The following is a 27979-nucleotide window of genomic DNA, read 5'->3' as shown; positions in this document are numbered from 1 at the left end:
TTATTGCTTTCAACACTGAAATTCTGAAGGATGTAGGAGAAAAGATACACATCTCTGCTGTCAGTTTCTACCCCCACTGAAGCCGGTGAGACTACTGTCATTGACTTTACTGACATAACACTATCTAATCTATACATATGTAAACGTAAAAAGATTTATCTAGTTTACGTGCTTCATCATCACATCATCATCTTTGTCGGGTCAGAAGCTAAACTTACCTATTTTAGAAAAAAAATAAAATCTCCTTTGCTTATTCCTTAGTGGTGGCATGAAAAGTTCCCTTTTGTACTAGATTAAGATTTTATACTTCCAGTCTCCTGAAATCTATGCAGTCAGGCTTACGTCGTTTACAGGAGTAATCCACATTTTCCACTGGCAGCTTTTGCTGTTCCTAAGCACTTTTTGAACCTGCCCAGAATTAGTAAAATCTTGACAACCCCAAGCCTCTCCCAGTCTTGCAGATCTAAAAAAAAGGACATTCTTGCAGAGCCTGGCATGTCTTGCCTACATTATGCAACAGATATTGAAGCATGTTTAATGCCTGGTGAGGTTTTGGTCCTATCCAAATATTCTTTCCAGTTCCCCTACAATCCTGTGAGTAACTGAATGGAAAAGAAAACTGTTTTATTGAGAAAATAGTAGCATGAAATGGTGCCACATTGATGAAAGCGCTCATCATGTTGGGTTCTTTTGCAAAACTTGTGATGTAGCAGGAAACAGTGTATTTCCACAGAACTGTGGAAGAGTGAATCTGTGAGATTCATAGCCATATTCAAATGATAAGTGATGAGAAATGCAACATGAATTCTAGTACTAAATGTGATCCAAAGTTGCATCCAGCTCAGATTATCCTTTCTTTGTTACTGGTCAATTCTCAGTGATGTGAGAAGTGAAAAAATGTCTGTAATAGACAACTTCGGAAGATTTTCTGTATAGGCAAAGTTTTGTCCTAGCTTTATGCAGCTAACTGATGTTCTAAATTGAGCCATGGCTTTCACTTAAATAAATAGATCTCTTCTGCTTTACTAGCTTGATTTTTTTTTTTTTTTTTTTTTTTTTTTTTTGTCTTCCTCTCTCCCTAGTTCCTGGCAGAACTCCTTCAAGTTCTCATAAAGTAAGTTCACTCCCTGTGCCTACTGCTGTCTCCCTAATTCTAGCTAGCTTTCAGTTTGATACAAAATATGTTATGGCTGATGAGTTATCTGGAAACTTTTGTCTTATCTGCTAAAGTGGTTTCAGCAGAAAGAACCTGCCATTTGAGATGGGGAAAAGAATAGCATAGCATCTCCTGGACTGAGCTTGAGACTTGTCATGATCAGATGACCACCCTAATGAGTCTGAGTTAGGTCCTCTGCTCCATGCTGGACCTTGCTTGAATAATGGCAAGGAATATTGGGTGTAGCGTACAGTTACAAGGAGCTTTTATGATGGCCCCTTATGAATACTCACAACAATTCAGTGCTGGCTTCTTTGCTAGGCCTTGTCAGCATGAGTATGTGCGAACTGTTGAGCTGTCTAACCTCTGCAGTCGTGATGAAGCAACTGCAAATTGCAAAAAAGAAAGAAACAAACCAGAACCTCTTTAGAATCATGAAGAAAATAAATCAGTCTGTTTCCCACTGGAAGGGTGGCTACTAAGTTGCTCTGTGGCTTTCTCTGATATGATCTGGGCATGGTATAGCTCAAAACACAAGTTTCTTCATATCTGGTGTACTACTGAAATCTGTCTTAAGTGAATACAGTTTAAAACTCAATTTTGTCTTTATTATGTTGGAAGTCCTAATACTGTACCTATCATTCTGTTTAAATACTATAGCAGTCAGCACTGTGAGATAGGAAGCCAAATCCTGGACGAAGATGTAGGTCTTCAAAACTACCTACCTTTAAATCTACTAAGTTCAATGCCCAGCTCTGTTTGGAAGACCTCAAGTAAATCACTAAATCTCCTTTGTGCCTTAGTTCCCCATCTGTAAAATGGGAATAATATCACCTACATCATATCATGGCTAGAAGATGAAATCCATGAATGTTTGTAAGGTTCTTAGCTATTACAATAATGTGGGGCATGGAAATGCCTAGGGACCTTTATTTGTACATGGAATTTGCCTTGGAATGGATTCTTGTCTTACAGCTTCATCATTGCCAAAAAGTGCAGGATTAAAAGCAAAGCAGGCACATGAGCAGTGGAGTCAATGGAATTCAGTGATGCAGTCAGTAAATTATTCCATCTGTAACTGCAACTATAAAGTATTGTTTTTAAAGATGAGAAACTTTAATGGAGTTTATATGACAATATTGTCATACCAAGTTCATTCAAGAGTTACAAAATGTAATCACTACAAGCAGTGTATTAAATTACTTTGAGACAAGTCTATTCATAGACCTAAATTCTCTCATGAGGAAATAAACAGCAGTACTTGAAATGGGCCAGTCTGTGTACTGGTACTTCTCAGAGCTTCAGGCAGGTATACATGGCTTTATCATCCATACACCTGAAGGAATAGCTGCAATGGGATTTGTCCCTTCTTCCTGCCCTCTTACACTGACTTTTAAATTTTCCTTATTTTTTAATTATGATATGCTTGTTACTTTTCCAGTTGTTCTAGAGTTAGTGCATCTTTTGGAAATTAAAAGATTTCCAGAGAAAATTAAGACTGGTATGCAATAACTCAATAGGTACCTGAAATTCTGTATTTGCTAACTACACTGATTATTATTAATTGTCAGCAACACGAGTCATTTAATGGCTAGTTTGAAAGTCAAAGAGGAAAATAAAGGTGACAGCCCTTTCTAAGTTCATTCTCTGAAATAAACTCTACCTCCTAGAGAGGCTAATGAGCTGAAAAATTTGCTTAGATATTATATGCAATCTTAGATGAAAGTCAGTAAATTAATTCCTATCTCTGAATGTTTCCTATGTTTCCTTTGCAGATCTAGGACGGCTAGATGGCCTTTTTTTTTTTTTTTTTTTTTTTTTTTTTTTTTTTTTTTTTTTTTTAATAAGCACTGACAGTGAAGCAAACCCAAAAAAATCAATACTATGGAAAGTCAGTGCCTTTCCATTCCCTGATTCAACTTTCCCAAACTCCTTTCATCCTAGTTAGGTGAACATATCCATTCTGGTGCCAGACAGACATGCACTGAAAGTCAATTTAGCATGCTAGAATAAGCCTCTTGCTTTTCAGCAGTAAGTGCAGAAATGACTGCATACCATCGGTTGCCATCTTCCGTGACTGTCCTGATGTTGTGGTTAATCTGAACCCAGCTGGCAGCGTTTCCGAGGAGCCCGGCATCATGCTGATCCCATGAACCTCGCGTGGAGGAAACTGTCGTCGCCAGGAGGGGCCACGTCTGAAGTTCTTGTCATCGCTCTGTCAACACAGAATTGTATTTGATAAAGCAAAATGAATTTTTTTTGATTAATTATCCTGCTGTCTGCTGCCTCTCCCACTGTCAAATGTATTCCGTGACAACTACCCTGCTCTGTTGCACTGCATCCGCTAATTGCAATGTGTTTGAGACACTCTTGTAAAAGTAAATGCTTTAGAAATATTTCATTCTAGGGTGGAAAACTCTTCATAAATCTCTGACTTGATATTTTAGAGGATTTTAGTATCAGCTAAAGTAGAGCTTTCTTAAAAGTCAGATCTCTTACAAATACAGTGAGAGAAAGTGCAGTGGTTTGTTATGGCATTAGGCGGCTTACACAAAATGCTAATAAAGAATTAAACATTCATGTGCATGCACAGAATTCATAGGCATCTCACATTTTCAGCAAGTCCTTAAAAGTTTTATTCATCCTCATGTGCAGATGTCCAAGACTTGAACATTTTTGCACTGCACTCTTACCTTAAGTATTTTCCATAGGTGGATTTGAGATTCCCCATCCTAGATGACTGCCCCAAATCCCACTCTTTTTCATGTTGATTAACTTTGAAGATCAAAAAAAAAAAACAAAAACAAAAAACCAAAACACAAAACAAAAAAAACAAACCAAACCACCACCAAAATCTACTATCCTTTATTTTTAAAGAAAGGGTTTAAGTATCCTAGAGAATAGGTTGCACAGGCACCTGCCCCCCCACCACTTGCTCTGACCACTGAAACTTTGATGCCTTTCTGCATGTTTCCTCTACGGAAGACATTCATTTCAAGGTAAAAGTGCAGTGCCAAATTTAACATTCAAAATTATACGAATATGTAGCCATACTTTAAAAACCTTGACTGGCATTTCCTCATATTTTTATTAAAGCTGTAACTGATTCCTTTTAACAATGTGTGAATTAACATGTCTTCATGCACTCAATTTAATTTTTATATTTAACTGTGATATTTTAAAAATACTGAAAATAAAATTAATTACTTCCTCAAGTCGTCTTTCAGTTCCTAGTGCTAAAAGGTTGTTGTATTCTCTCTCAAGGATCTGTCGTGCCTAGAGATACCAAAGTAAAAAATTAAAATGGTTGAAGGTGAATAAAAGGCAATAATGGGTACAGATTAACCAGAAGTAGCCAGAGAAAACTTGCCTGGGTGTTTTGTGTTGGAATCTGTAATAATAAAGCTAAACTGCTGTAATCAAAGTTTTCATCCAGTGCTATGAGTGAACCATGTACACCACTTTCTAGAATATTATTTGCATATTCTCGGAGGCCAATAGCTTGTATCCAGCGAATGACTCGATCGTTGCTCCATACCAGCACATCTGGAAGGACATAACACCGGTTCAGTCTCCCGATAGCCGATAATTTCCGAACTGTACAGGTGCATGCATGTAGTTGTGCATGCACTGTGGATGTAAGACTGCTTTATTTCTTAAATGAGGAATGACAGCAAACTATTCATATAGCTTTAATATCTCCTATTCAAAACCCTGTGTGATTTTAGTTACCTTTGAGTTAAATGTTTATTCTAAATGTTTCCAAAGAAGAAATGTGCTTCCAGAGGGCATCTCCAGAATGCAGTTCCTCCCACCTCCTATAAATACCCTTTTCAATTCTTAGGCAAGATTTTACAAATTAACAGTGCAAGGACACAGGAGGAATATCAGTTCCTCAAGTCTTCACTTGAGAGTTTTGTATTAAACAGTTTGAGAGTTGGGTCAGCACCTACCATTTTATAACATGCCATAAAGCAAACTATGAGTTCACAATTTTAGCAACTAAAACTATTTTTAGTTCAGAAAGTTGGTTGAGCTGTTAAGGTCCATGCCAATTATAAAGCTAAGGCAACAAAATGAGCTAGGACACCACTTTTGAGGATTTGGCTATTATAAGAAAAGTATCCTACCCTGTCCGTAAGATTAAAAGGAAGTTACTTATACTGATCTTTACTTGCGAGTGGGAAACGTAATAGTGAATTTTGTGGTACTAAGTGATGAGGCTTTTTCCTGAACCCATAGAAGTCCAGCTAATGCAGCTGTTTTGGGAGCAGGCATTCTCCATTGCTTGAACGTGAGCATCCCAGACTTTGGGGTCAGGATCAGCTGAAACACAGCGTGGCAGCCAGGGATCACCGAGATCACATCCCACCTGGGACCGTGTCAAACTGACCGATGCATGCCAGGGTGAAGGTTGGGTGACGGAGGCTATGAGTTCTTACCCTTGTCCTAGCAGTGGCTGGCATTGAAGCGACACCAAAATTTGACACCACTACCCCATTCCCCCATGTCAGATCCCAGCTACACCCACTCGAGCTGACTGACACTGATGCCTCCACATCCAAGGCAAAGTCTTTGCATCGTTAGTGCACACCATCATCTGCCTTGAGAAAATGCACATTTTCACTGTAGCCGTTCCCCCCTCTACTTCTTCTAATTACCATTTTATTTATTTTTTTTTTAGCTCCTCCAATCCTCATTGTGCTTAAGAAGTGTTAGCTGCTGTATTTGCTAGAGCTGGAAATGCTTAAAGGAATCAGAGGATTCACTTCTGATAATGGAAAAACAACAACCACCCTAAATGTTATATATAAAAGGAACCATGCAGTGAGTCTGCAACTTCCCTAGAGACCTTTACACAGAAAAATACTTTAAAATCGGGTGTTAAATCTTCTAACAAGGCTAGTTCTGTTAGGTACTACTTTTATATACCAAACAACTGCTTCAGCGGCCACCCCTCCAAGCAACATTTTCTATGATATACATTTTGAACTAAGAAATCAAAGGCAAAGGTTTTCAAAAGTAGGAGCACGATGTTGGGGTTCTGAGTGATCCCATTTCCCAGTGTTTCCCCCAGCACGTCCTGCAGGCTACTTGGCCTTCTGAGTCTGAGACTGAAAGAGACTGGGATAAGATCTGTCCCCAAAATCCAATTTAGCAAAATGTGTGTATCAAACCGCCATTCAGAACTGCAGTCTCAATTTAGAAAAGTACTTAATTGTGCCTAATTTAAAGAGATATTTTGTGTTCTGAAGACAGATGGACTTACGTTAGTCTTACTTAAAGCACACGCTTAAATGCTTTGCTAAAATGGCATGACAAGGGTTAATAGTGTCAAGCTTCAAAAGAAGAAACATTCCCAGTATTCATTCCCAGGAACTATCACCTTTTATTTCATGCTGACTCATTTCTCTTCTCTTTTCCAGTTCTTTTCTATCATAATTCAACCTCTTTAAACACATGATTCCATATTGCAAGCTTGTTCTGTTATTTAAAGAGAAACATTTACAGAGTTAATAAAGATAATTTTGAATATGGGAACATATGTAGGATGTATTTCCTGCATTGCACATGAGGTGTTTCATGGTGCCCAAGTAGCAAATCTTGAGGACAGAGGGGAGAGCAAAATCATTAAAAAAACTCCACAGACTTCAAAAATGAAATGGACAAAACCAAAATGAGTATGTTTGAATAAATGTTCTATCATAAGAAACCCAAAACATTAAAATCCTCTTCAGAAAAGGTCAGCTGTTGTGAGCTGTGAAATGTTGTCAAATCAGGACTCAAAAAACTGACAAATCAGACAGCACATTAAAAAAAAAATCCACTTCTCATCACATAGATATCATTCTCCCTAAAGTCTAAATGCCTTTATTTCCATATTTCCAATTTAGCTTCCTGGCTACATCCCTAGATAACTCAAACAACTGTCAATTTGCTTGTACTGTTAACAGCTTTTATGTGCTACACACAATAGCTTTTCATTATTATGAGATCTCAGGGCTTCAAATCTTAGTCTACCATTTTCTTATATTTTGAACCACTTAATAAATTATTACTGTTTCTGTATTGTCCAGGATTTATTTATATATTAATGGTTCGCCGCTCATTATGAAATTTATCTGTACCAACATCTTTGTTTCGAGAGACAATTGCAATGTGGTTGCTATTACCAAAGGAATTTCTCCCAAGTCAGATTTCTGACACAGCACTCACTTCTTCTCTCTGTGGTTTTCCACACCAGAACAACAGAAAGCAAGTGTTTTTATTCTGTGCAGCACTGAGCACTACGTCAGACACATAAACGTCTTTATGAGTGTAGTCTTTATGCCAACATACCGATGAAAGCTATCCACCATTTTTAAGTGCACACGCAGATCTTTCTTTGTCAGGTGATCTAACATCCTTGCATCTACCAGGCATTCCATAAAGTAACTTCGGTACTGAGGTAAACCCAGACTGGGGAGCCATTCGTTACCTATCCATTCGTGGTTCATATCACCATAAGCCAGGGTCTACAGGGAAAAAAAAGAAAAAGGAGAAAAAAAAAAAACAGGAGAGAGGTAAAAAATTCTGGAGTTTGTTCACGGTTGCTCCACAGACTAAAGAGAATATCTATCTGCTATGCTCATTTCTAGTGAGTCTTCATAGATTAGAAATCCTGTCTATAAAAAAGCATTCCATTTTTACATTGATTTTGACATTGGAGGTCCAGAAGCCACTGTGAGATAGTTGTTACTGACAGCAGATTTGCTTGTTATGTCTTGTTTTCTATCTTTGTAAATTTTAAGCATTTTTTTTCTAATAAGAAATTGTCGTTTCAATTTTGAGTTTTAAATGAAAGCAAACTTATTACATAATCAAAATGTGTTTGTTTCATAATCTTACTCGCTTTCAATTGACCTTCTAGAATATTTAGGCTAGGCAAGTCCTATACTGAACTCGGCAACACAAACATGGCCCCAGGGAATCAACTGAAGCTTGATACTACTATTTAGTAGGGCTAGGATTTCCTAAATAGGATCTAATGACACTTCATGGTTACTGTGCTGGGTTTGTGTGTGTAGCAGGGGAGGGGGCTACAGTGGTGGTCCCTATGAGAAGCTTCTCGAAGCTCCCCTGGCTCCAAGTCAGACCTGCCTCTGGCCAGGGCTGAGCCAATTAGTGACGGTGGCTGCGCCTCTGCGATAACGTATTTAAGAAGGGGAACCTGGGAAGAGGAGTGGGAGCTGTGGGAAGAATTTTGAGGGAAACACCTATGCAAACACTGAGGTTAGTGGAGGAGGAAGGGGGTAGGTGCACCGGAGCAGAGACTCCCCTGCAGCCCAGGTTGAGAGGGCAGGCTGTCCCCTTGCCACCCATGGAGGTCCACTGTGGAGCAGATGCCCACTTGCAGCCTGAAGAGGACCCGAGACTGGAGCTGGTGACTGCACCCAAAGAAGGCTGGGACTCTGCGGGAAGAAGCCCCCACTGTTGTAGTTCGATAGTGGGAGGATTGCAACATGTGGGAGGGACCCATACAGGAGCAGTTTGGAAAGAGCTGAAGCCCATGGGAGGGACTCATGTCAGAGAAAGTTAATGGAAGACTGTGTCCCATGAAAGAGACCCTGTGCTGGAGCAGGGAACGTGTGCGAGGAGTCCTCCCCCAGAGGAGGAAGCAGCAGTGGGACTGACCACAGCCTCCATTCCCTGCCCCCTGCACCACTGGGGGGGTGGAGGCAGAGACACTGGGAGCAAAGATGAGCCCAGCAGGAAGGGAGGGATGAGGGGAAGGTGCTTCTGAGATGTGGTCATGCTTCTCACTGTCCTACTTTTGTCTGTTAAGTGGTGGTGGTGTTTGAATTAAATTTATTTTGGTTTTCTTCCCCTAAGGGGTATGTGTTTTGCCCAAACTAAGACAACTAAAAGACAACTAAGGAGTTGTCTTTCAGTCTAACTAAAGTGAAAAATTTTGTTCCTAATTATACAAGAATATTTGTAGACTGATACTTGGGCTTGATTTATACAATTGTTCTAAAAAAAAATCTGGTGTAATTTTAGAAATGTTAGATCTCAAACTCTTGGCATATTTTATTAGCCTATTCTCAAAAATGAGGGAAATATTTTTTCTAGATTTAGCTGGGAGGTAGAAGATGTCTCTAGAATGTAGCCATTTATTTTAAGAAAAATATTTACAACATATGTACCTCTTTGTGCTTTACCTAGCAAACTTGTCCAGAGAATAATTTTCTTTGTATTAGAAGAAACTTAAAATGTGTAAATAATAATTCAATCATTGAGATACTGTTCCAGTACTAAACTCTTCTATGCATATTGATACACTGTTAATTACATTATTATTAGCTTTCCATTCAAAAAAATCACATGAAAGGGTCATACCTGAGCCCAGCTGCCTTCTTCAGACTCCTTCTGTGTTATCAGCAGGAAGAAATTAGTAAAGCAGGTAAAAAGACAATAAAAAATTAGTTATAAAAAGATGTGATTTTCATGTGTGTGTTAATCTTAGTACAAATGAAGACATACATGTAAAATGTGCTGATAAAATAACTCCAACCAGTGGCAGTGCCATGGGATAAACTACCTTAAAAATTACAAGACCAGAACCATAAAATCTTAGTAAGGCAAATCTAGCTAGGGTTTCAAGACATAAAATCATTATAGCTTGGTGAAACTTTACAGAATTATCTTAAACATTTTTTAGTGTTTCACAATCAAAACACAAAAATTTAATTACAGAATGGGACATTAGAGATGCCATTTTTTATTTCTAGTTTGCAACATTCACAATAAAAAACTGTCTTCTTGTGAATGTACTGTAAAGGAGTTTTTTATATAACATTTTTTATGGTAAAACTGTATTTTTCTGTCTGGCCAGTTAAACAGGATCAACTCTACTTCTGGTGAGTTGGCTGTTGTTATATTTGTATTTATCTTTACCAACAATAATAAAATTGAAAATTAGCTCAGTTGTAAAAAAAAAAAAAAATATATATATATATAGATGAGAATCTGCTTCATGAGTGCTCATGAGAAAACGTAAAATAGTATAGCAAGCATAAATTTATAAGAAATAAGTCTTTTTTGCATCAAAATTTAGCTTCAGTACCTCCCCCACCATTTATGGATTGGGCTGACTATAAAGTTTTCCAAACTGATGACATGTTTTTCAGACATCTCACTGTAGGATCATATCATGTTTTATAAGTACTGATACGGAGTTGTTATGATGCAATGCTAAAAACAAAACCTAACATAACTTATGTTCCAAGAAAAACAAAAAAGTCAGAACTATAGAATAAGATCTATTAACATTTATTTATGTCCGCCCAAAGCAGGGAGAGGTTTGACGAAAATCAATAAAGAAATTACACACTCCATGCACCCTAAATCAAAGAGCATGAATACACACGTATGGACACGAAAGACTCAGCATTAGTGAAAACACTGAGTTGTGCAATGTACCATTCTCAGGCTTTTTCTTATTTCTTTCTTGTTCAGCAGATATAAAACTATATTAAGCAGAGGTACTAGGGAGTACAGTACAGGGGAAATGTTGCATCTGTACTTGCGACAATTTTGTTTCACTAAATCAGGTTTCACACTGGCAGAGAAGCTATTATGTACTGTAAAACTGCAATAATGGTTTTAGGTTCACACAATTTTTTGTGATTGCAATACAGTTGGTAATCTGTTTTGCTGAGAAATTATATAACTGTTCCTTAAATTCAGTTTCCCTACTCCCAGCAACTTTCTAATGGCATCTTTGGGAAACATCCCACAGAAGATACAGCATCTGCACTAAAGCAGATACATCCTAGTTTGCTTCTGAGCACAGAAATAATTTTAAATGGAAGTGGAAAGACTAACCGTTTTAGCTGGAGCAGCAAGATTTTCCATTTCTTCATGGGTCACCCAAACATTGCCTGAGGGCTATGGACACGGCCCACAGGAAGGCAGGTGGGATCCACATTAGGTAAGCAGTGGTAAAGAAGAAAGGCAGCACCACTGTAAGTTAACAGCGTATAGCATCACCATCAGCACAACCACGTCCTTGCCTCTACCAAGCTGCAACTAGAGACAACTTTAGACAACTCGTTTTTTATCTTTCATTAGAAGATTCTGAACAGGCATGATGGAGTATTTCAACTAGAACTGATGGATGACATCCAGCAGAGCTCCATCACAAAGGAAAGAATACTAATTGAAGCTGCATTTCACACACAAGTGGCAAATACAACCTTTTAGTTCATAGCTCTGTCTGGAGGTAAGCTTCAGTACTCAAAGATTTTCTAGCCTAAATATTCTGCACACATCACACGTTCATATTGTAATCTGAATAATAATTACTTCCCCCACATTTCTGTAAATCAAAAATGTCAAGAGAATTCACTTGTAAAACTACTTTCCCTCATCCTATTGTTTTCAGAGTATTACTAGGACAATGAGATGAGGCAGGAAGGAGGTGTGGAAGTCTGCTATGTTTTCTTGGGAGCTGAAGTAAATTAACTCCTTTCCTGAGAAAGAGGGGAAGCTTAAAGCCTTGGAACTCAGAAATGCACATTCCAGGGCAGGGCAGCTTTTTGCTGCCAATTACTGAGGGAGAATTAAAAAAAAACCCAAGGCAAAATTATTCCCAGTGTTTCTAGCTTGTATGTACTGTTTTCTCATTTCATAAGCGTCAATACTCTTATGCTTTGAAATACACAGTTATGCTTTTAAAACAAAAATTAATTTTGTTTAGTAATTCAACATCATGTTGAGTCTATACTGCTTTACTTAGGTGAAAAACATTACCATTCATAGTATTGCCACAGTTATGACACATACAACTGTTCTGAAAGGAAAAAATATCACATGGGGAACTATAATATTTAAAGAACCTTAGCAACATGAAGATAAAAGGCCAGTCAATAGGAACATTAGAGGCCTGTTGCCCAGTTGCTTACATAGCTCCATGTATTTGGTACCCCTCTACAGTTCTCACTTTTAATTTCCACCAAAAGATTCCATGAATTTCATGAAGATACTAGATTACAAAACATAAATAATAATATTATTATTAACATTATTATTCTTATCTTACTATTAGAAGTGCAGGGTGTACTACTTGAATAGTAGTTTATTCTATAGAAGTCACTTCTATGCCATGTTTCCCATCTGATCAAGCCTCATTTTTTTCCTTTTTTTTTTTTCCAGTTACAGTCTCTGTTGCCTCTTTCACAGCCATCAGCATCAGCCTCTCAGCATGAAATTCCCCTTTTGTTATCTTGTTTCTTCTCATCAGTTTGGCCTGTTTTTCTTAATTTTCCACTAAAAGGTGTTTTTTATCTATAGCACATACATTCTTACTCTCTCCTAATCTACTTTCTCTTTTAGATAGATTCTCCTTTCCTTTCAGACTTGCATCTTGGTATTCATTCTCTACTTCCTTCCTTCCCATCTGCTGACATTCTCTCTCCCTTCCTCACTGAATGCACACACTCCACTTCTCCCTTCCAGATTCCCTTCACACCTCCAATCACCCCTTCTCTTAAAAGCATGAGGAACCTAAAGGCAGTTGACTCAGACTAGATACCATTTGAAAGGATGCAAAAAAGGGGAATGGGAACAAGATTCAAAAGAGCTGTGTTCCTACATAACCCCTCCCCCCTCCTGTCTTGTCCCCTCACCCAAAGGAGAAAAAAAAAAAAAAGACAAACAAACAAAAAAAAGAGACATAGAATCTGATCTGGTTGGGAGAGATGACTTCAAAGAAGAGAAAAGGTAAAAATACAGGCAAAAATTACAAGGAAGATGCTCAATATTGATCATTTAGCTAATATCAAGGTTAATCAAAAGCATGACAAAAAAAAAATATCTGCTAAAGGAGAAATATCAGTGATCAACAATCAAGTGTTGAACAGGTCCTTCTAAGTCTCTATAGGACAGGTCCCACTGATTGTGAGGCGTGTGTTGCCACAGAGCCACTCCCGTACTACAAAAGCCTTTCTGCAGACTCCTGCAGAGTGAAGTGGGGAAGAAAAAGTTAGCTGAACAGGACTCACTGTTCTGGATGTTGGAGGTGCTGACGGACTTGTCAGTGATACCATCTCCTGGATTGCTAATCGGAGTTTTAAGCGATGTAGAGGATTGCTAATTCCAATTTCTCTTTGAATCTCAGTATCGGACAAAGCAGACATAATAGCTCCACTCTTCACGTTGGCACGGCAGGCAGCAACATACCAAGCTGGCATGCCTAGCCAGAGCTGTCGAGAGAAAGGACACATTCATCCAAAGCATTGCTTCACTTCTCAAATTAAATTAATCATCAAGGCACCTATCACTCTGAATAAACATGGTCATACACACGAATGAGTAAGAATATCACAGTCTTTAACAAAAGAACCTTTTGAAATTGCCATAGTTTCATGTGAACTCTTTTTGTTGGTTTTATTCTTACCAGAACTTTAAAGTAAGGGATGCAATGAATTATTTTTAGAGCTGTGTGCCTCCATCACCTGGGCTACTCCTTTCCCAGGTGTGAGCAAATAGTGGCACCAGTCAGTGTTACTGCCCATTTGATAGCCTCCCCATATACAGAAAACAATCTAAGAGGAATTTAGTATTTTTTTTACTTTTGTACTAAAATGGCTTTCTCTCTTTTTCCATGGCGTACTCATGGGGCACAGTCTTACACTTCTCAGCTTTTATTTTCTCTTTAGAAATTAACCGTGCACAATTCAGATAACCATCCTAGTAAGGACTGAGCTTACTCTAAATTTGTGAACAGTCTGGCATGGTGTTATATCCCAGCTAGAAATACTGGTTAGAAGTTCCAGCAAAATGTGAGCACAGCTACATCACCTGTGGATTTAGAAGATATGTACTTGTGACTTCATGCTTTTCCTCTCCTTATGCTAGCCTTACCAGCCTAGATCAGCAACAGCCCCTTGTTTCACCACTTAGTCTTTCCTTCTAAGAGGTACTTTCCACTCCTAGCCATCTTTACTGGGACCTACCAAGTACAAATTCTTCTTGGTTTTCTCAGCTTTTTCATTTTGTGATGCCTCATTAATATGACTGTCAGTGTCTACAGCTCTTTGCTCCCAAAGAAGGTAATTCCATAGCAAAGATACATATATGTGGGAAGTTTTTGTCACAGTATGAAAGACATTATGCTACAGCAAAAACTGTGAGAAGGACATAAGCAGCGAATGCCATAATCACTGAGATTTTGGGGGTAACACAATGGAAAACAAAGACAGACCTAGCCAGCTGCATCTTGAATAGGCCATCAGAATGAGATGATTTCATTATTTTATTTTTTTTTCTCATAATAATGGCTTACTAAAAGAGAACACAAGGTCAAGGAAACGAGTCAAAATATGCCATCAGAAAATTCACCAGCAAATCTGGAAAGCAGAGACAAATTGAAAGGATTTTTATTTAATTTCTCACAGTACAGGGAAGTATTGTGTGGTTATTAACAATTCTATAACTTATCTGGGAAATATTTACTTAAAAGACAGATGTTAGATGACTTTTGTGTCACAGGGAAAACAAACTTGAATGTCAGACTCCAAGACATCTCAGTCAGGCTTTTCTGTATTGACTCTTGATGTATCACAGAGCTTGAGGAATGACTGCATCATGTTTCATAAAGCCCTTCCCACTGACGGGATATGTTACTGTTCTCCATCCAATGCTAGTCTGAAGCTTAAAGACATAATCTAAATCCAACTAACTGTTACAAAATACAAAGTTTCATGAAAGTCAAAAAATGAAAACAAAAATTATGTAGATTACATCCAGCTGCTCTTAAGCAAAGGGCCATGAGGAAACTATGCATAGCTTTAAAATACATTTAATATTCTCATTTAATTTTACTTTTTTTTTTTTTTTCCCCATACATGCACTTGAAAAGCAGGAAAGCATAAATACTGGGAGTTATTCACTCTGCAAAAACAGATTCAAATATTTGCCACTCATTAGGTAAATTAGTTCTTTAACAAATTAGGTAAATTAGATCCTTAACAAACAGCTGTCTCTACCAGAAAATGCAGTTAGATGAAAACAGATTTTAAAAAGAGGGCAAAGTAATTGTTCTAGGCAGAGAACTCAGATTTCAAGACTGATATACTTTTCCAGAATTAGTTAAGAAAATGCACAGTTCTTAAATTATATCTCAGCTATGTCTTTGCTACATACAAATGACCAGAATAAATGGTAAGGCTGAAAAGTTAAGCCCTGAAAAGTTGAGCCCTGAAAAGTTTGGAAATGTCACAACTGCAGTCACAGATACTTCTTTAATTTGAGACTTTATCCCCTATAATATTAATTTCAGTTTTTGGTCAAAGGGTCATATTTTCGCAGGAGAGCGTGAAATGCACACAGTGTCCATCTGCTGACTCGATGCACTGATGCTCACTGAATACAGTACTTCTGCCCTCATATTTTTTTATCATCAGTATTCAATCTGCATTGAATACTGCAACATAAACTTCCTCATGAGCTTTCCTGTGCTACTCTCATCATATTTCCCAAGAAGTTCATAGACATCAATTTCTCTTTACATGCCCCTTCTGAGACAGTGGGAAGCATATTCTATTTTTTAGCTAAGAATCAAGGGAAAGGAAGATTAGGGCTTAACTTGTCTGAAATATCTTCAAATTTTGGATCATCCTTTAGAACATCAAGGGCAGACTTTTTCAATCTTCAGAAACATATAGACCTTTGAATGTTCAACTGATGGACAGTCTGCTGACCATTTCTCTGGATAGGTTCCAAAATTCATTCACTTAGGGTCTCCAAATAAAAGAGAGCTCTCTGAAGACCAGACTTCAGAGATGAAGACAATGCCTGTCAAATCAGAGATTTCAAGCTGGATCTCCCACAACTCGGGTGAAAGTGCTCAGAGGAACACCTCTTTTCCTTGTTCTGAGTGATATCTGGGTAAACCAGCCCTTTCCCATTCTATTTTAAAAAGACACAAAGTTAACAATTCTTTAAATTTATTTAAAATTCTGAAGATATACCTTCTATGTTAACCTCAAATAAAATTTGATAGTTAATCTTTGTTTTCTCCTTAGCACATCATCCTACATAATGATGTCTGTGGAGTACCTAGATATTCAGAAACTGAGAAATTCTAAGATTTCAAAAATTTAGGGGTTTGACAGCATTTGATAAGCCTTTTTTCCTATCCTCATCCCCCTGTATAATCCTGTCTTACTCTTTTCAACTCTAGTCTCTGATTTACAACATCCAGTGTCAAAATCTGCTTAATACTCATGGCACAGTGCACACGGGAGAGGGGAGAAGACTTTAACAACCTCTTTTAGAATTTGTAAGGATGAGCACAGAGAAGCAGTCTACAAACATGACTCACATTTCCACGTGATGGCTAACACTTACCTCCAGCCACGCAACCACTGTTGGCCCATCCCACTGTGCAAAAGGCAAACCCTTTCTTCGAGCTTCTTCCAGAAGTTCATGTCTAGAAATGGAACAAAAAATGTTAAATATGTAGAGTTATGTGTAGGGACAATATAGATGCAACCATGCCTTTTTGTTAGGGGTAACAACAGGCATAGCACAATGATAGGCATAGAAAACAACAGCGAACAATACAGCTCCTTCCCCTTTTTGAATGTATTCCTTAAGCTACTCCCCAACTCTTTTTTTTTTTTTTTTTCTTTTGGTGCATTCTGATATCCCTTTAAACACTTAACATACAAAAGGTGAAGTTTCCCTCTGTTCCTAGCAGAAACAATACAGAATTGGGACACCCTATATAAAAGGATCACCCATATATTAGAAGACCTTGGTGAAGAGAGAAAATTGAGGGATTACTCCTGAGACTAGCTTATCTCTAGTCTGAAAATGACCCAGAAAGGCCAAAAATTGCTAACTGCTAGACCTGAGCTAAGCACGAATGTAACGCAGCTGGGTCTGAGAGGTCTCTGTGTTTGAAACACTAAAACTGCTGGACCAGCTATGCAGAATTCTAGGGTCTCTGGAGTACAACTATTCTGCATTTTAAATAAGATATCCATGGCTAATTAAGAGTTGGTTGTATATTTAACAGTTCCATGGTTTTTTGTTTTTATTATTGCTTATACACAAAAGGAATCCATAAGTTTTACTGATGTATATATTTTTATAATAACAGAATTGATGTGGTTCCTCAATTTTATACATATATACATAAATATATTTCTATTGAGTTGATCAGACATCAATCCAATTCCTGTATCTGCGGCTTCTCTGGACCCCAATGAGTGTGTACGTAAAACAGCATTCTCAAAGCTTAAAACATACTTTTAATACAGTGGTATTAAATATTTGGTAAAGTTATGTATAGGCCAGTCAGCTAGACTATCAGGAAAATGCTCTATATTAAAAATATTCAACCATTTGACCAGATATTTTTATTCCTGAAGAAGGAATAAAGAAACCATTCTGGTATTGGTATAGAAAAAGCAGTCCTTCAAAAGTCTTTTTTTCTGGTATTTAACAACATATTTTCAGCTGCCTCTTACTGAATGAAACACAAAAGAATGCTCTCAGCAACAAGCTGTAATGAAAAACAAATTAGACACAGACTATGCTAATGTAGTATTAAAACGTGCTTACATTCCCACATAACAAGGAAATCTTGGAATTATAGCTTCAATTTTGCTCTGTCCTCCTTTATTGCTACAGCCTCTGTGGTTCTGTTATCCCTTGGCGATTCTTCACTGCCTTAGCAGCCTTTCAAATACATGTACTACAAAATCATAGCAGATAAAAGCAATGTAGAGATCTTACTTGTAAGGAGTATGCCTTTTGGAATTTTTGCACTGCCAAGAGGCCAGGATGAGAGAATTTGGCTTTAGCAGAAAATGGAACTCAAATATGCAATTTTGCATACGTGTTTAAATCCCTGGCTCTGAATATTAATAGAAAGACAGCTGCTTTACTTTCTATGATGTAGTAATATGTAACATTACAAATACTTGACAGCATTACTGAAGTTTATCTAGCTTCTCCTCCCACACATCCTTTGTAGCATACCTTATCTTTTGTCACTCAGATGTCCATAGACACTGTAGAGCTATCCTTGCTTTCTATGAAAGTATAATCCTCAGTAAAATGAGAAATTGCTCTCTGGGTACACAAACACCATGTTACCTTCAGTAGATGGTGGAGGTGGCAGGAATCCCATATTCCCAGGGAGACAAGTAGTTAAGGCCAATAGAGACATACACACTTGGCTGCTTAGGATAGCAGAATTAAGACATGGACAAACCTGTCCACCTCCCAGCTACCTGTGGATGAGGTATGTGGGTTGCATCCTTCCCTCGGAGTTGGTTCTGCAGGGTGCCTGCAAAGCTACAGCAGTGCTGTACCTCCCTCAGGTGCCACAGCGGAGCTGCACAGCTCCTGCTGCCACCAGGGCTGTGAGATCACACGGCTGTCGTCAGGGAGGGCCATACTTTCAGGGACGTCTCCTCCTTACCTGGCCAGTTTTGGTGTCCCATGGCAGAGCATGGACCCCACAAAACCCTGTGAGATTTGCTCCTTCCCCAAAGCCCAGCCAAAGCCCAGCCAAAGCCCCTTCTGCAGCCAGAAGTCCTATGGAGACACCACCCTTGGAGGAACCTGATTGCAGATTTTTCCTTATCTGGACTGTTCTCTTCACCCATCCCAGATGAAAGAGCAGGGCTAGCTAACACACTGAGTAAAAAAGGAGATTATGGTTTTGAGGGCCACAGGCCTTTCTTGCTTGTGTTGGTCTCCTGCTCCAATCAGGACAGCAGCAGCACATAATCTATAAGGAGTTGGGAAGGAAGCTTTGGCCTGTTTCTTTGATTTGGTGTTAAATCCCTGTGTGGCCTCAGGAACAGAGATGCCTGCAGAATATGCATTAGCACTTTAAGGTCTCACTTCCATGAAAAACTTAATTCCTTTATGCTGGAATTATAAAGTACATATATTTCTAGAGAGTCTTCTGTGACTTTGCAACACCTGAGCTGGCCTGAGTCTTGGTGTGGATGCTTAGCATTATTCCAGTGCTTCTCAAACAAATATGCTCTCCCAGAATAGGAAAGCACTTCTGTTACTTCAGAAGCAGTCTGGATCACAGAGCTGAAGGAAAATATAGCTGTGGTTATTATTCTGGCTGAAGAAAATGCAGCCAGGCCAAAAATGGGAAGACCTATATATATGCTATAGCTGAAGACTATGGTATGATGAACATAATTCAAAGGGTCTTGACATGTAGAAGGGAAGTGGTTTGAGATGAAAATATTGTTAGCGTAAGGTTAAAATCCTTTTCTCAGACATGCACATAGAATACAGCCATCATAAGGCCTGTGCCTCACTTATTGATGTGGAATACTAAAAGGATTTTTATAATATTTAATTCCCTTAAAAAGAATGTTATGCTTCAGAACTTACTCTTCTGTCCCTCAGATGTGTCATTTAAACACCTCTTAAATATTAAAGTTTATTTAAATTGTATTTTACTTTTTGAACAATATTCTTTGACTACTTTTTAACACACACTGGAAGATCTGCAGAACATGACCCTTCAATTTCTAAATCAGAACTAAACCTAGAATTTATATTTTTGACTAAGAGAGATATTGTTTAGTTGGCAGTCAAAGGAACTGGTTTTTTTTGTTTTGTTTTTTTTTTTTTGTTTTTTTTATATGAACTAGCAGTATATAAAAAACCTCAGCTCTTTCAAAATAAGTTAAAAGTGTCATGGAGGAAGAAACATCTATCATTTTGATCTATAGTGCAAATCCTCAGAAAAATTATGCCGGTGTTCTGCCTATTTTGGAATACAATTTAATATTTTAGAAGAACCTGAATGTACTATTGTCCTTGTGGGATAGTTACTGGCTTCCTGAAAACAGAAGGTCCCCACAGCCAAATATTGGCAGCTGCAGTTCAATTTTCCTTACAAAAACCTACAACTGATCACAGGAGGAAGGAGATGAATACCCTAAAGCTCATCACTCCCTTTTCCTTTCATTACAAAGACATGATTTGGAGAATGTGAATAGCATTATGCAGTTTCTCTAATTTGGAAGATGTTTTGCAGAGGAATGTGGGGATTTTCTCCTCCTAAGACTCTGTCAGAAGAGTACTACATGTTAAAATGTGTCCACTTTGCATTGGTAAGGAGGTAGGGAATTAAAATGTAATTATTTCCATGCTCATTTAGGTTTTTTTGGCAACATATGAAAACAAGCTGATAAGGAAGAACTGACATTAATTAGGCATTACTATAAATGCTATTATTTTGCAAATAGGGCTTTAAACTACTTAATATCACTGGAAGGAATTTCAAATTAAAGCCGTATTTTTAAAGATAACATTATTACTATTCAAGAATAAAATCTTCCTGGAGACATTATGGGAGTAACTGCAATACACTATTTAAAAATATATCATTCCCCTGAGCCTGTTTTTGCAAAGTCAGGAAATTTCATGAACATCAACTGTTTAGCATTCATCCAAAATTTGAGATCATTGCATTTGTCTGTTTTAGAGAGAGTACCTCAAAGTTGGCTGTCTTCACTCAAAGACAGAAAAGAAAAATTACATCATCTCAAGTTGTGTCATGGAGTTGTATGTCAGGTAAGCAGGGTTGACTCTCTAGCACTGACTTCTGATATTTAACCCTCCCCAAAATTACTTCCTAAAGATACTGTTACACTGGGCAATTGTATCTAGCACCATTCTTCCAGAGCCAGGTACAACTGCACATACCAAGCTGAGAGCACGACTGTCTCATACCATGGGGACTACGAATGCTTCAGTATCCCTCTGGACAGTAGAGGTACATGGGAACAAAAAGGAGGAAATTTCAAGAGCAAAACTATGTTGTTAACCTGAAAATTTTCTATTTCTTATATATTCTTCCCTTGCACTGGGAAAATTTTAGCTCTGTATCAGCAGTCCTCACCAGCTCATTACATAAAACTCACTGAACTTTATTAAAAATAAGAATTATCTTTAAATAGACTTTCTGTGGGAAGTTAACAAGATCTTTATTTAAAGTGTGTCATTCGGTGACATTCAATTTTCTTTACAAAGATGAGACTTCCCCCCATGAAGCAAACAAGAAATAACAGCTTAGGATTTCTGATACACATAATGCAAACACTCCATGTAGTACACAAAGTCCAGACACTGTTTTGATGAAACTTGAACAACGTTTCATGTTTCTGCAAATAATAGTATTTACTGTGATAGTCCTAGTATGGTTCAAACGAAAAGTCCTCATGGATATTATAGTGTCTCTTAGTTAGAAGGTAATCATAAATGTGAGATAAATTGAAAAGGAGGCATGGTGAAGTCAAGAGACAAATCATGTTTGTAAAATACAAGCAGAATTTATTTTAAAATTTGGGCTAATGGGCAATTTAGATTGTATGAAATGGCCTTTACTCATAGACGTTTTCTCAAAAAGGTAACAGATGAAAACAGATCCTTTGATTATTACTGACACTATCATGATTATTATTATCACCAAAACTAAAATGCTTAGTTTACAACAAACTATTATACATGATTGGTTTCTAAAGAGAAATAAACAATAGACCAAATATGCTACACTCATCTAAGCAATTCTATGATTTCAAGTTAAGATTAAACGCATCTGCCTCTCGAAAGCTAACAGACACACATTCAAAGACTCCAAATTTCAGGAGAGAGGAGTTCTAATGAATTAAGGTGGATATGGATTTTATCTTTTCTATTGTCATTTGTTAAATATTTAAGAGAGGCTAGAATTCTGTAGCATGACAAAATATGCTAGACTGAATTTGTATAAATTGATAATGATATCAAATGTCTAGTTAAAACAAAGAAACAAGTTACACAATTTTCTGCAAGACTACAAATGTTTTTAAAGCAGGAAGTATATAAAAAAAAGAGACTCAGATTTTATATTGCTATATAATGTTGTTTTAATTTAATTTGGAAGGATCCATCTGATTTAAAGACTGCACTAATTAAAAACTGGGTCAGATCTTGTTTCAACTTCAGCACTTAAGTGACCTGGCTTTTAAATCATTTTAAATTCTCATTCTTTCTCATTTTTGATACTTGATATAACAGTCAGACTAAGAACAATGGGCAAAATTCAATCTCCTTTTTTTTACAAAATGTTTTGTAACCAACTTTAAGGAGTTTTCAGGAAAAATGACTAAAATACAGAAATCAAGATGCAAATAATAAATTAAAGTTTTAAAATGTATAAAAGAAGGCAGCACAACTCTGAATTTAACAGCAGCCCAGATAACACAGATTAGCAAAGCAGATTTAAAAATGCTGTAATTATTCTATATAGGTGTACATTTTAAGTGTATGCAAACTGAAGGGCATCATTCTTTTTTCTGAAGACATGTATTAAGCTATGTAAAGAATATTCAGGAGTGCTTAATATAGACTCTAACAAATCAGAGCTGCTGAGAGCTACTATTAAAAAATAATAAAACACCTGTGAAATAAACAGATTTGCATAATACACAGCCTTGCAATTTTCTATATACTCTACTATGTTAGAGACCTCCAGAGTTCCCAGGTTGAATAAATGTTATCAAATCTATTTTTATCCATTTCATAATCATATATTCTAAATTAATGTGGTAGACCCGGTTCTCTTTTAATTTTTTATCCTTACACCTTTAGAAAGTTATAGCTCATACATGTTTTGAACAGATGAAATTTTCTCCCTAAATTCCAAAAATTATTCAAGAAAAAACATTTGTATGACAAATCAGAGGAGACAAAGACTTGATATTATGTTAACGATAAAAAAAAAAAAATTAGCTGGTGAAAAATAAATTTATATGCACAAATTAAATATTATTGTACTACTACACAGCATGAGTGCTCAAACAGAAAAAAAAAGAAATTGTTTACTCTGGATTACAAGAGTGTTTATGAGTTTGAGTCCTCTGTGACTTAATTAAACAGAATTTATGCCTTAACAGCATTTGTTAATCTAGGTCTTCACTATCACAATTTTTTCCACTGACTTAAACTTTCAAAAGTCTTTGTGATTCTGGGCTTTATACCTCCCAAAATATGTTTATTTTAAAAAATTGACAGCAGTTATCTCCAAGTAATTAATCCATTATGTTAAGCCCTGCAGGAGCAAGTCCTGACCTTAATTTGTGTATGCTTTTGAAGCTTACAACTATTTTTGAATACATTGAAAGTTTTCATTTGGGTCAATTTTCTTCATGGATTTGTTAGACAAGGTTCACAGAAAAAGAAATAAGAATAAAACATAGAAAATAAACATGGTGCTGAAAATGAATATGTTCAGCAGCCATGGTGTTTCAACTTACCCAGATATGCTTTTCATGAGATGGAGAGAGATGAATGGAAAAAAAAGCACATAAATGTTAATGAACATATAGTAGTCCATAAAAAAAAGTAAATCATATGATAGGTAAAATAATACCATCATTATAACTATGGAAATCTTTTTAACTGGTCTTTGAATGCTTCAAAAAAGATAAATGTTCTTGTAAAGAACAGATGCATCCTTCAAAATGAGATTTTCATTAAACTGATGTTGCCTATTTTTTAGGTACCCCTGAGCACAGCACATCTTCCATCTACAACACATATTAATGCCAAAGATCTAGGAAAACATTGAATGTGCAATAGATTTTCAAATCAATGCATTTTGCCCAGATTTGAATAATTTCATAATGATTTTTGTGTAACGCCAAAAATCCTGAAAATTCAAACCTGTGGATTTAAGCAAATTACTATAGAGACACATTAAAATTGAATGGACTACAGACCAAGGTTTACTTTTCTATGTGTATTTTACTAATATTTTAGCAAAATATCTTACAGTAATCATGAATGACCTGGACTCGGGGTTTTGTGGTGGTTTGTTTTTTTTTTTTTTTAGGTATGCAGATTTCATGCACATAGTTGACTAATATTTGTAATGGTCATTCATCCCATGCAGTATTTTTATTTGAGTAGTCATACTAATACTAGATTAGTAGCAACATTGTATGAGTGATTTGCCCTCTAGGTAACCTATTCTTGCCAATATAATTGGTAACAGTATCTGTAGGAGAAAGCAGGATACCATCAATGATAATAAAGTTTCTTCAATGTCCTTTAATTGCCATCATAAAAAGAAAATTATATGCCTGAACAAAACCCAGACACCTCAGAATATTATATTTCTATCAACAAATTATTTACAGAGATATAAAAATGCTTGATAGATATAACTGTAGAAAACTTGGGGGTGAAAAGCCTGTGCTCTGATTAATTAAGAAGAGGTGGAAGACATTTCAATGAGTTCAGGAGGGTGCTGGTTTCGAGATCTTAAATTTTGTTTTCACATGTGTGAGATCAGCAGAACAGCTGGGAGAGAGGGGAGAAAGTGTGATACAGAGAGGTAGATGGAAACAAATGACTAATTTATACACAGAAAGTTTAAGAAAGGAAAATCAAGGAAGGGAAGGACAACAAAGGTATGCAATATAAATAAAAGACTAGAGAACTATTTGAACAATTACTGAATCTGATGGAAGTAGCACTAGAATTGAATATGCATTCGTGATTGATGTTAATTTTTAACTGAGTTATCTGTAAAGACTGATTTGAACACCTGTGCTGTAAAAGCTTTTAAATTTGGACCTTTCAGAGTCTATTGAACCTGAACTCCCACTTCTTACATCTTCCTCTGTATAATCATGTGAGTATGGGCAGAAAGAAATAAACAGGGGAATTAATTGCAATGCAAGTAATTTTGTGGCAGTTTTAATGAGTTGGCAGTTTGCAGTCGCTTGGGGATAATTTATGGGACCTGAAGGCTGTTTCAGTCTCCCCCACTATAGAAGCAGAGGCTTAAGGGACATTCCTTCACCTCCTGAGCAACTTGTCTGCAGAATAATAAAATACATCAGAAAATAATGGATCTTTAAATTCTACCTTTCACTTTTGCATAGACAACAATTTTATCACCATTTTATTGAAGCAACACAACGATTTCCCTTAGACATATATTAAACTAAAAGTTATGTAGAATTATTTTCCCATGCTGTGTTTTATCCATCCATCCCTTAAACCCTGATTCTACAGTTAATCTGACAGGATAGTTGCGTCTGCTGGAGATCATCATTTAGAGAGACAGCTGCATCCATGAGGGTAGATGCTTATATTTATCCAGAAATCCCAAATTACAATAGATAGGCCTATATGTGTAGATAAGGCAGGGACTGGGGCTTTGTTCTGTTTTTGTTTGATTAAAAACTTGCAACTTGTTGTTACAAATATCCTTATCTTTTATGAGGAAAAGAATAAAAAAGACAAAGGATAAAAATATTACTTTTAAAAATACAGTATTTTTAAAAATATATGCGTTAGATATGGAATAAAATATGCTGTATCAATTTTTTCATCCTCAGAATAATCTGAGTAAGGTTTAATAATCCTCTGCAAGATAAACACCCATATATACTTACATTTGTAATGCTAAAAAGGATCCAAGTATCTAATGTAATAGCAAGATACATTTTTAACCCTGCAAAAGCTTTGATTGACTAATGATTTGAAAGAGTCTTCCAGTAAGCATTAAAAATATTTGCTAAAGGAATTAAGTTTAAAAAGGAAATTAATCTTTATGAATGTCTCAAGTATTAGATACCAATCCAGCCAAGAGAAAACCATGGTGGACACAGCACACAATCCTAAACTGCATATGAGAACACTGAAATACCTCTTATTCCTCCACTGGAACGAGAAAATAAAAAATAATAGCTAATGAACGTAGTATTTTTTGCTAGAAAGGGAGGAAGAACTAAAGGTCAGTCTGATAGCTTCTAACAATATCAAGTAATTTCTCACAGATGAGGTAGGAAGCAAATAAATTAAATGCAAAACTTGAATTTGCCTGAAGATTCAGTAAATAAAAGATTGGGGGAGATAGGCATCATATTCTTAAGAGCTACTGTAAAAAAATAAATCATGTACATTTAGGATATAATGCTGTTTAATAAGCATTAAGTATACAGGAACATTAGATGGATGGCACAGAAAAAGACTTTAATCCAATTGGATTAATTTTTAAAAAATGCATGTAATTAAGAAAATCATTAGAAACAGCTACTTGTAGTCACAAATATACCATGTCAAATTCTAATTGCAGTTGCACACATAAAACCCAATTAAAGGGGCATTGTGTGGATTCAGAAGGAACTAAATGATAACTAGTGTTTCAAACTCTTACTCCAGAAAAAGGTCTACCTAGACATTTTTTCAAGTAGCCTGTTGACAGGGTTCTAAAACTTAGATTTCTCTGTAAAAAATGGAACTCCCAGTGTTCTGTTTTCTTTTACTAATTTTATTTAAATATGGATGATCATAACACAAGGCCTATTTTTTGTGACTTCTCTCTATCATCTCCCAATTTTTGAAGGATATATACAAATGAAAACCAACAAAAGGACTGAACCATTATTAGGAATTTGTCAAATTTATCAAAGGAAAATATCAACAATTTTTTTTTTTTTTCTAGGTAGAAAGGAAGACGAGCCAATTAATAAACACACTCTTCTGTTCATGTGGAAGCTACTGATGTTTAATATGTACATCACTGTAGTCAGCTGAGACTTAACAGCATTGAAATACTCTCTGCAAGATTAATTATAAGGCTATGAATACTAAGAATTTCTTTTTTACACTGTAATTTTACATATAATTACTACTTAGGTCTTGATTTTATTACTTATTACTTGATTTTACAAGTCTTTATTCATGCATGTAAACATATGTACATGTCCTGGCATATCAAGGCTTTTCTGCAATCCACTTGAAGGGGTATATCTGGCAAACAAAAACTGGTACCAGTGGAGTAAATCTCACCATAACAGGTTCTTAGGAAAGAATGGTTTACTTTGATTTTCCTTGGAAAATATAAACTTCACATCTTAAGCACATTTTGGAAATGTGGAATTAATAAATTCTTGTTCAGAAACAAATTTAAAAAAAAATTTAAGAAAAAAGTGAAGCAAAAGGTCTGCTCTTGACTCATCCTAACACTGCCAGATGACTAGGAGTGGTAGCATTATGATACAGTGTAGTTATTTCATCAGCTATGAGGTAAGTAATTGTTATTCGAATGCGTATAGTAATAAACTGAGGAGTTTATCAGGTTCTGGGCTGGAATCTTGTCAGCATGATCCAGGCTACCTGACTTGCATGTGATTTTTTTTTTTTTTTTCTATGGAGATACTTTGTATTTGGGATTGCTGAAGAAGCGATGGCATAGGCCAATCTCAAACTGCACTAGCAGCATGCACAAGGTCAAATCCACCTCCGTGTGGCAACCTAGGACTACAGAACATTTGAATGTCTCTCAAAGCTTGTCTTATGTTGGTGTCTTGCACAGGATGAAATAAACACATCCTGTGAGATATATCAGTGATTGTGATCAATTATTATATACTTTTATGCAACACAGGAGAAATATGTCTTGACTGTCTTCAGCATGCTTCCTTCTTCAGGCAGATACTTGCTGCAACATTTCATATTGCTGCAGATCAAATCAAACATTACATTTGAAAAGGATATATATTACTAGCACTCAGAGCTATACTGCACTTTGAAAGACAAACACTCTTTAGAGCTGTATTTGCCACCAGTGAGGTCTGTGGGTAAGGTTGATTTGACATCACTCCTGTAATAACCAAATGTTAGATTAGTAGAGACTCTTGTTTGAGGTTTATAAATGTCTGGCATATCATTAAGACAAACTGTTAATTGCATTTTAATGATGCCTAAGTAGTCAACTGAAATTGAAAG

The 27979-nt window shown here is 36.5% G+C and overlaps 1 protein-coding gene across 20 annotated transcripts in view; it reads right to left on the bottom strand.

Moving 5' to 3' along the window:
- The window catches only part of PPFIA2 (PTPRF interacting protein alpha 2), a 349964-nt gene that overhangs the window by 3719 nt on the left and 318266 nt on the right, over nt 1-27979 (bottom strand). For 7 of the 20 annotated variants that reach the window (XM_032999743.2, XM_032999742.2, XM_032999749.2 and 4 more), the window contains 11 exons: nt 23491-23499; nt 16550-16631; nt 13201-13401; nt 11024-11086; nt 9536-9565; nt 7496-7671; nt 6543-6640; nt 4527-4702; nt 4364-4432; nt 3212-3371; nt 1450-1542 (listed from right to left, as the gene is read on the bottom strand). In XM_032999743.2, the coding sequence (XP_032855634.1) occupies nt 1484-1542; nt 3212-3371; nt 4364-4432; nt 4527-4702; nt 6543-6640; nt 7496-7671; nt 9536-9565; nt 11024-11086; nt 13201-13401; nt 16550-16631; nt 23491-23499 (1123 nt within the window). In that variant the 3' untranslated portion in view covers nt 1450-1483. The remainder of the gene's footprint in view (nt 1-1449; nt 1543-3211; nt 3372-4363; nt 4433-4526; nt 4703-6542; nt 6641-7495; nt 7672-9535; nt 9566-11023; nt 11087-13200; nt 13402-16549; nt 16632-23490; nt 23500-27979) is intronic. The other 13 variants (XM_032999745.2, XM_032999747.2, XM_032999752.2 and 10 more) reach the window with 6 other exon arrangements.

Source organism: Tyto alba, unplaced genomic scaffold, assembly GCF_018691265.1.
Source record: "Tyto alba isolate M040663 unplaced genomic scaffold, T.alba_DEE_v4.0 Super-Scaffold_2, whole genome shotgun sequence".
Taxonomy (NCBI): domain Eukaryota; kingdom Metazoa; phylum Chordata; class Aves; order Strigiformes; family Tytonidae; genus Tyto; species Tyto alba.
Note: the sequence above shows the minus strand (reverse complement) of the source record. Positions and strands in the feature narration are given on the sequence as shown.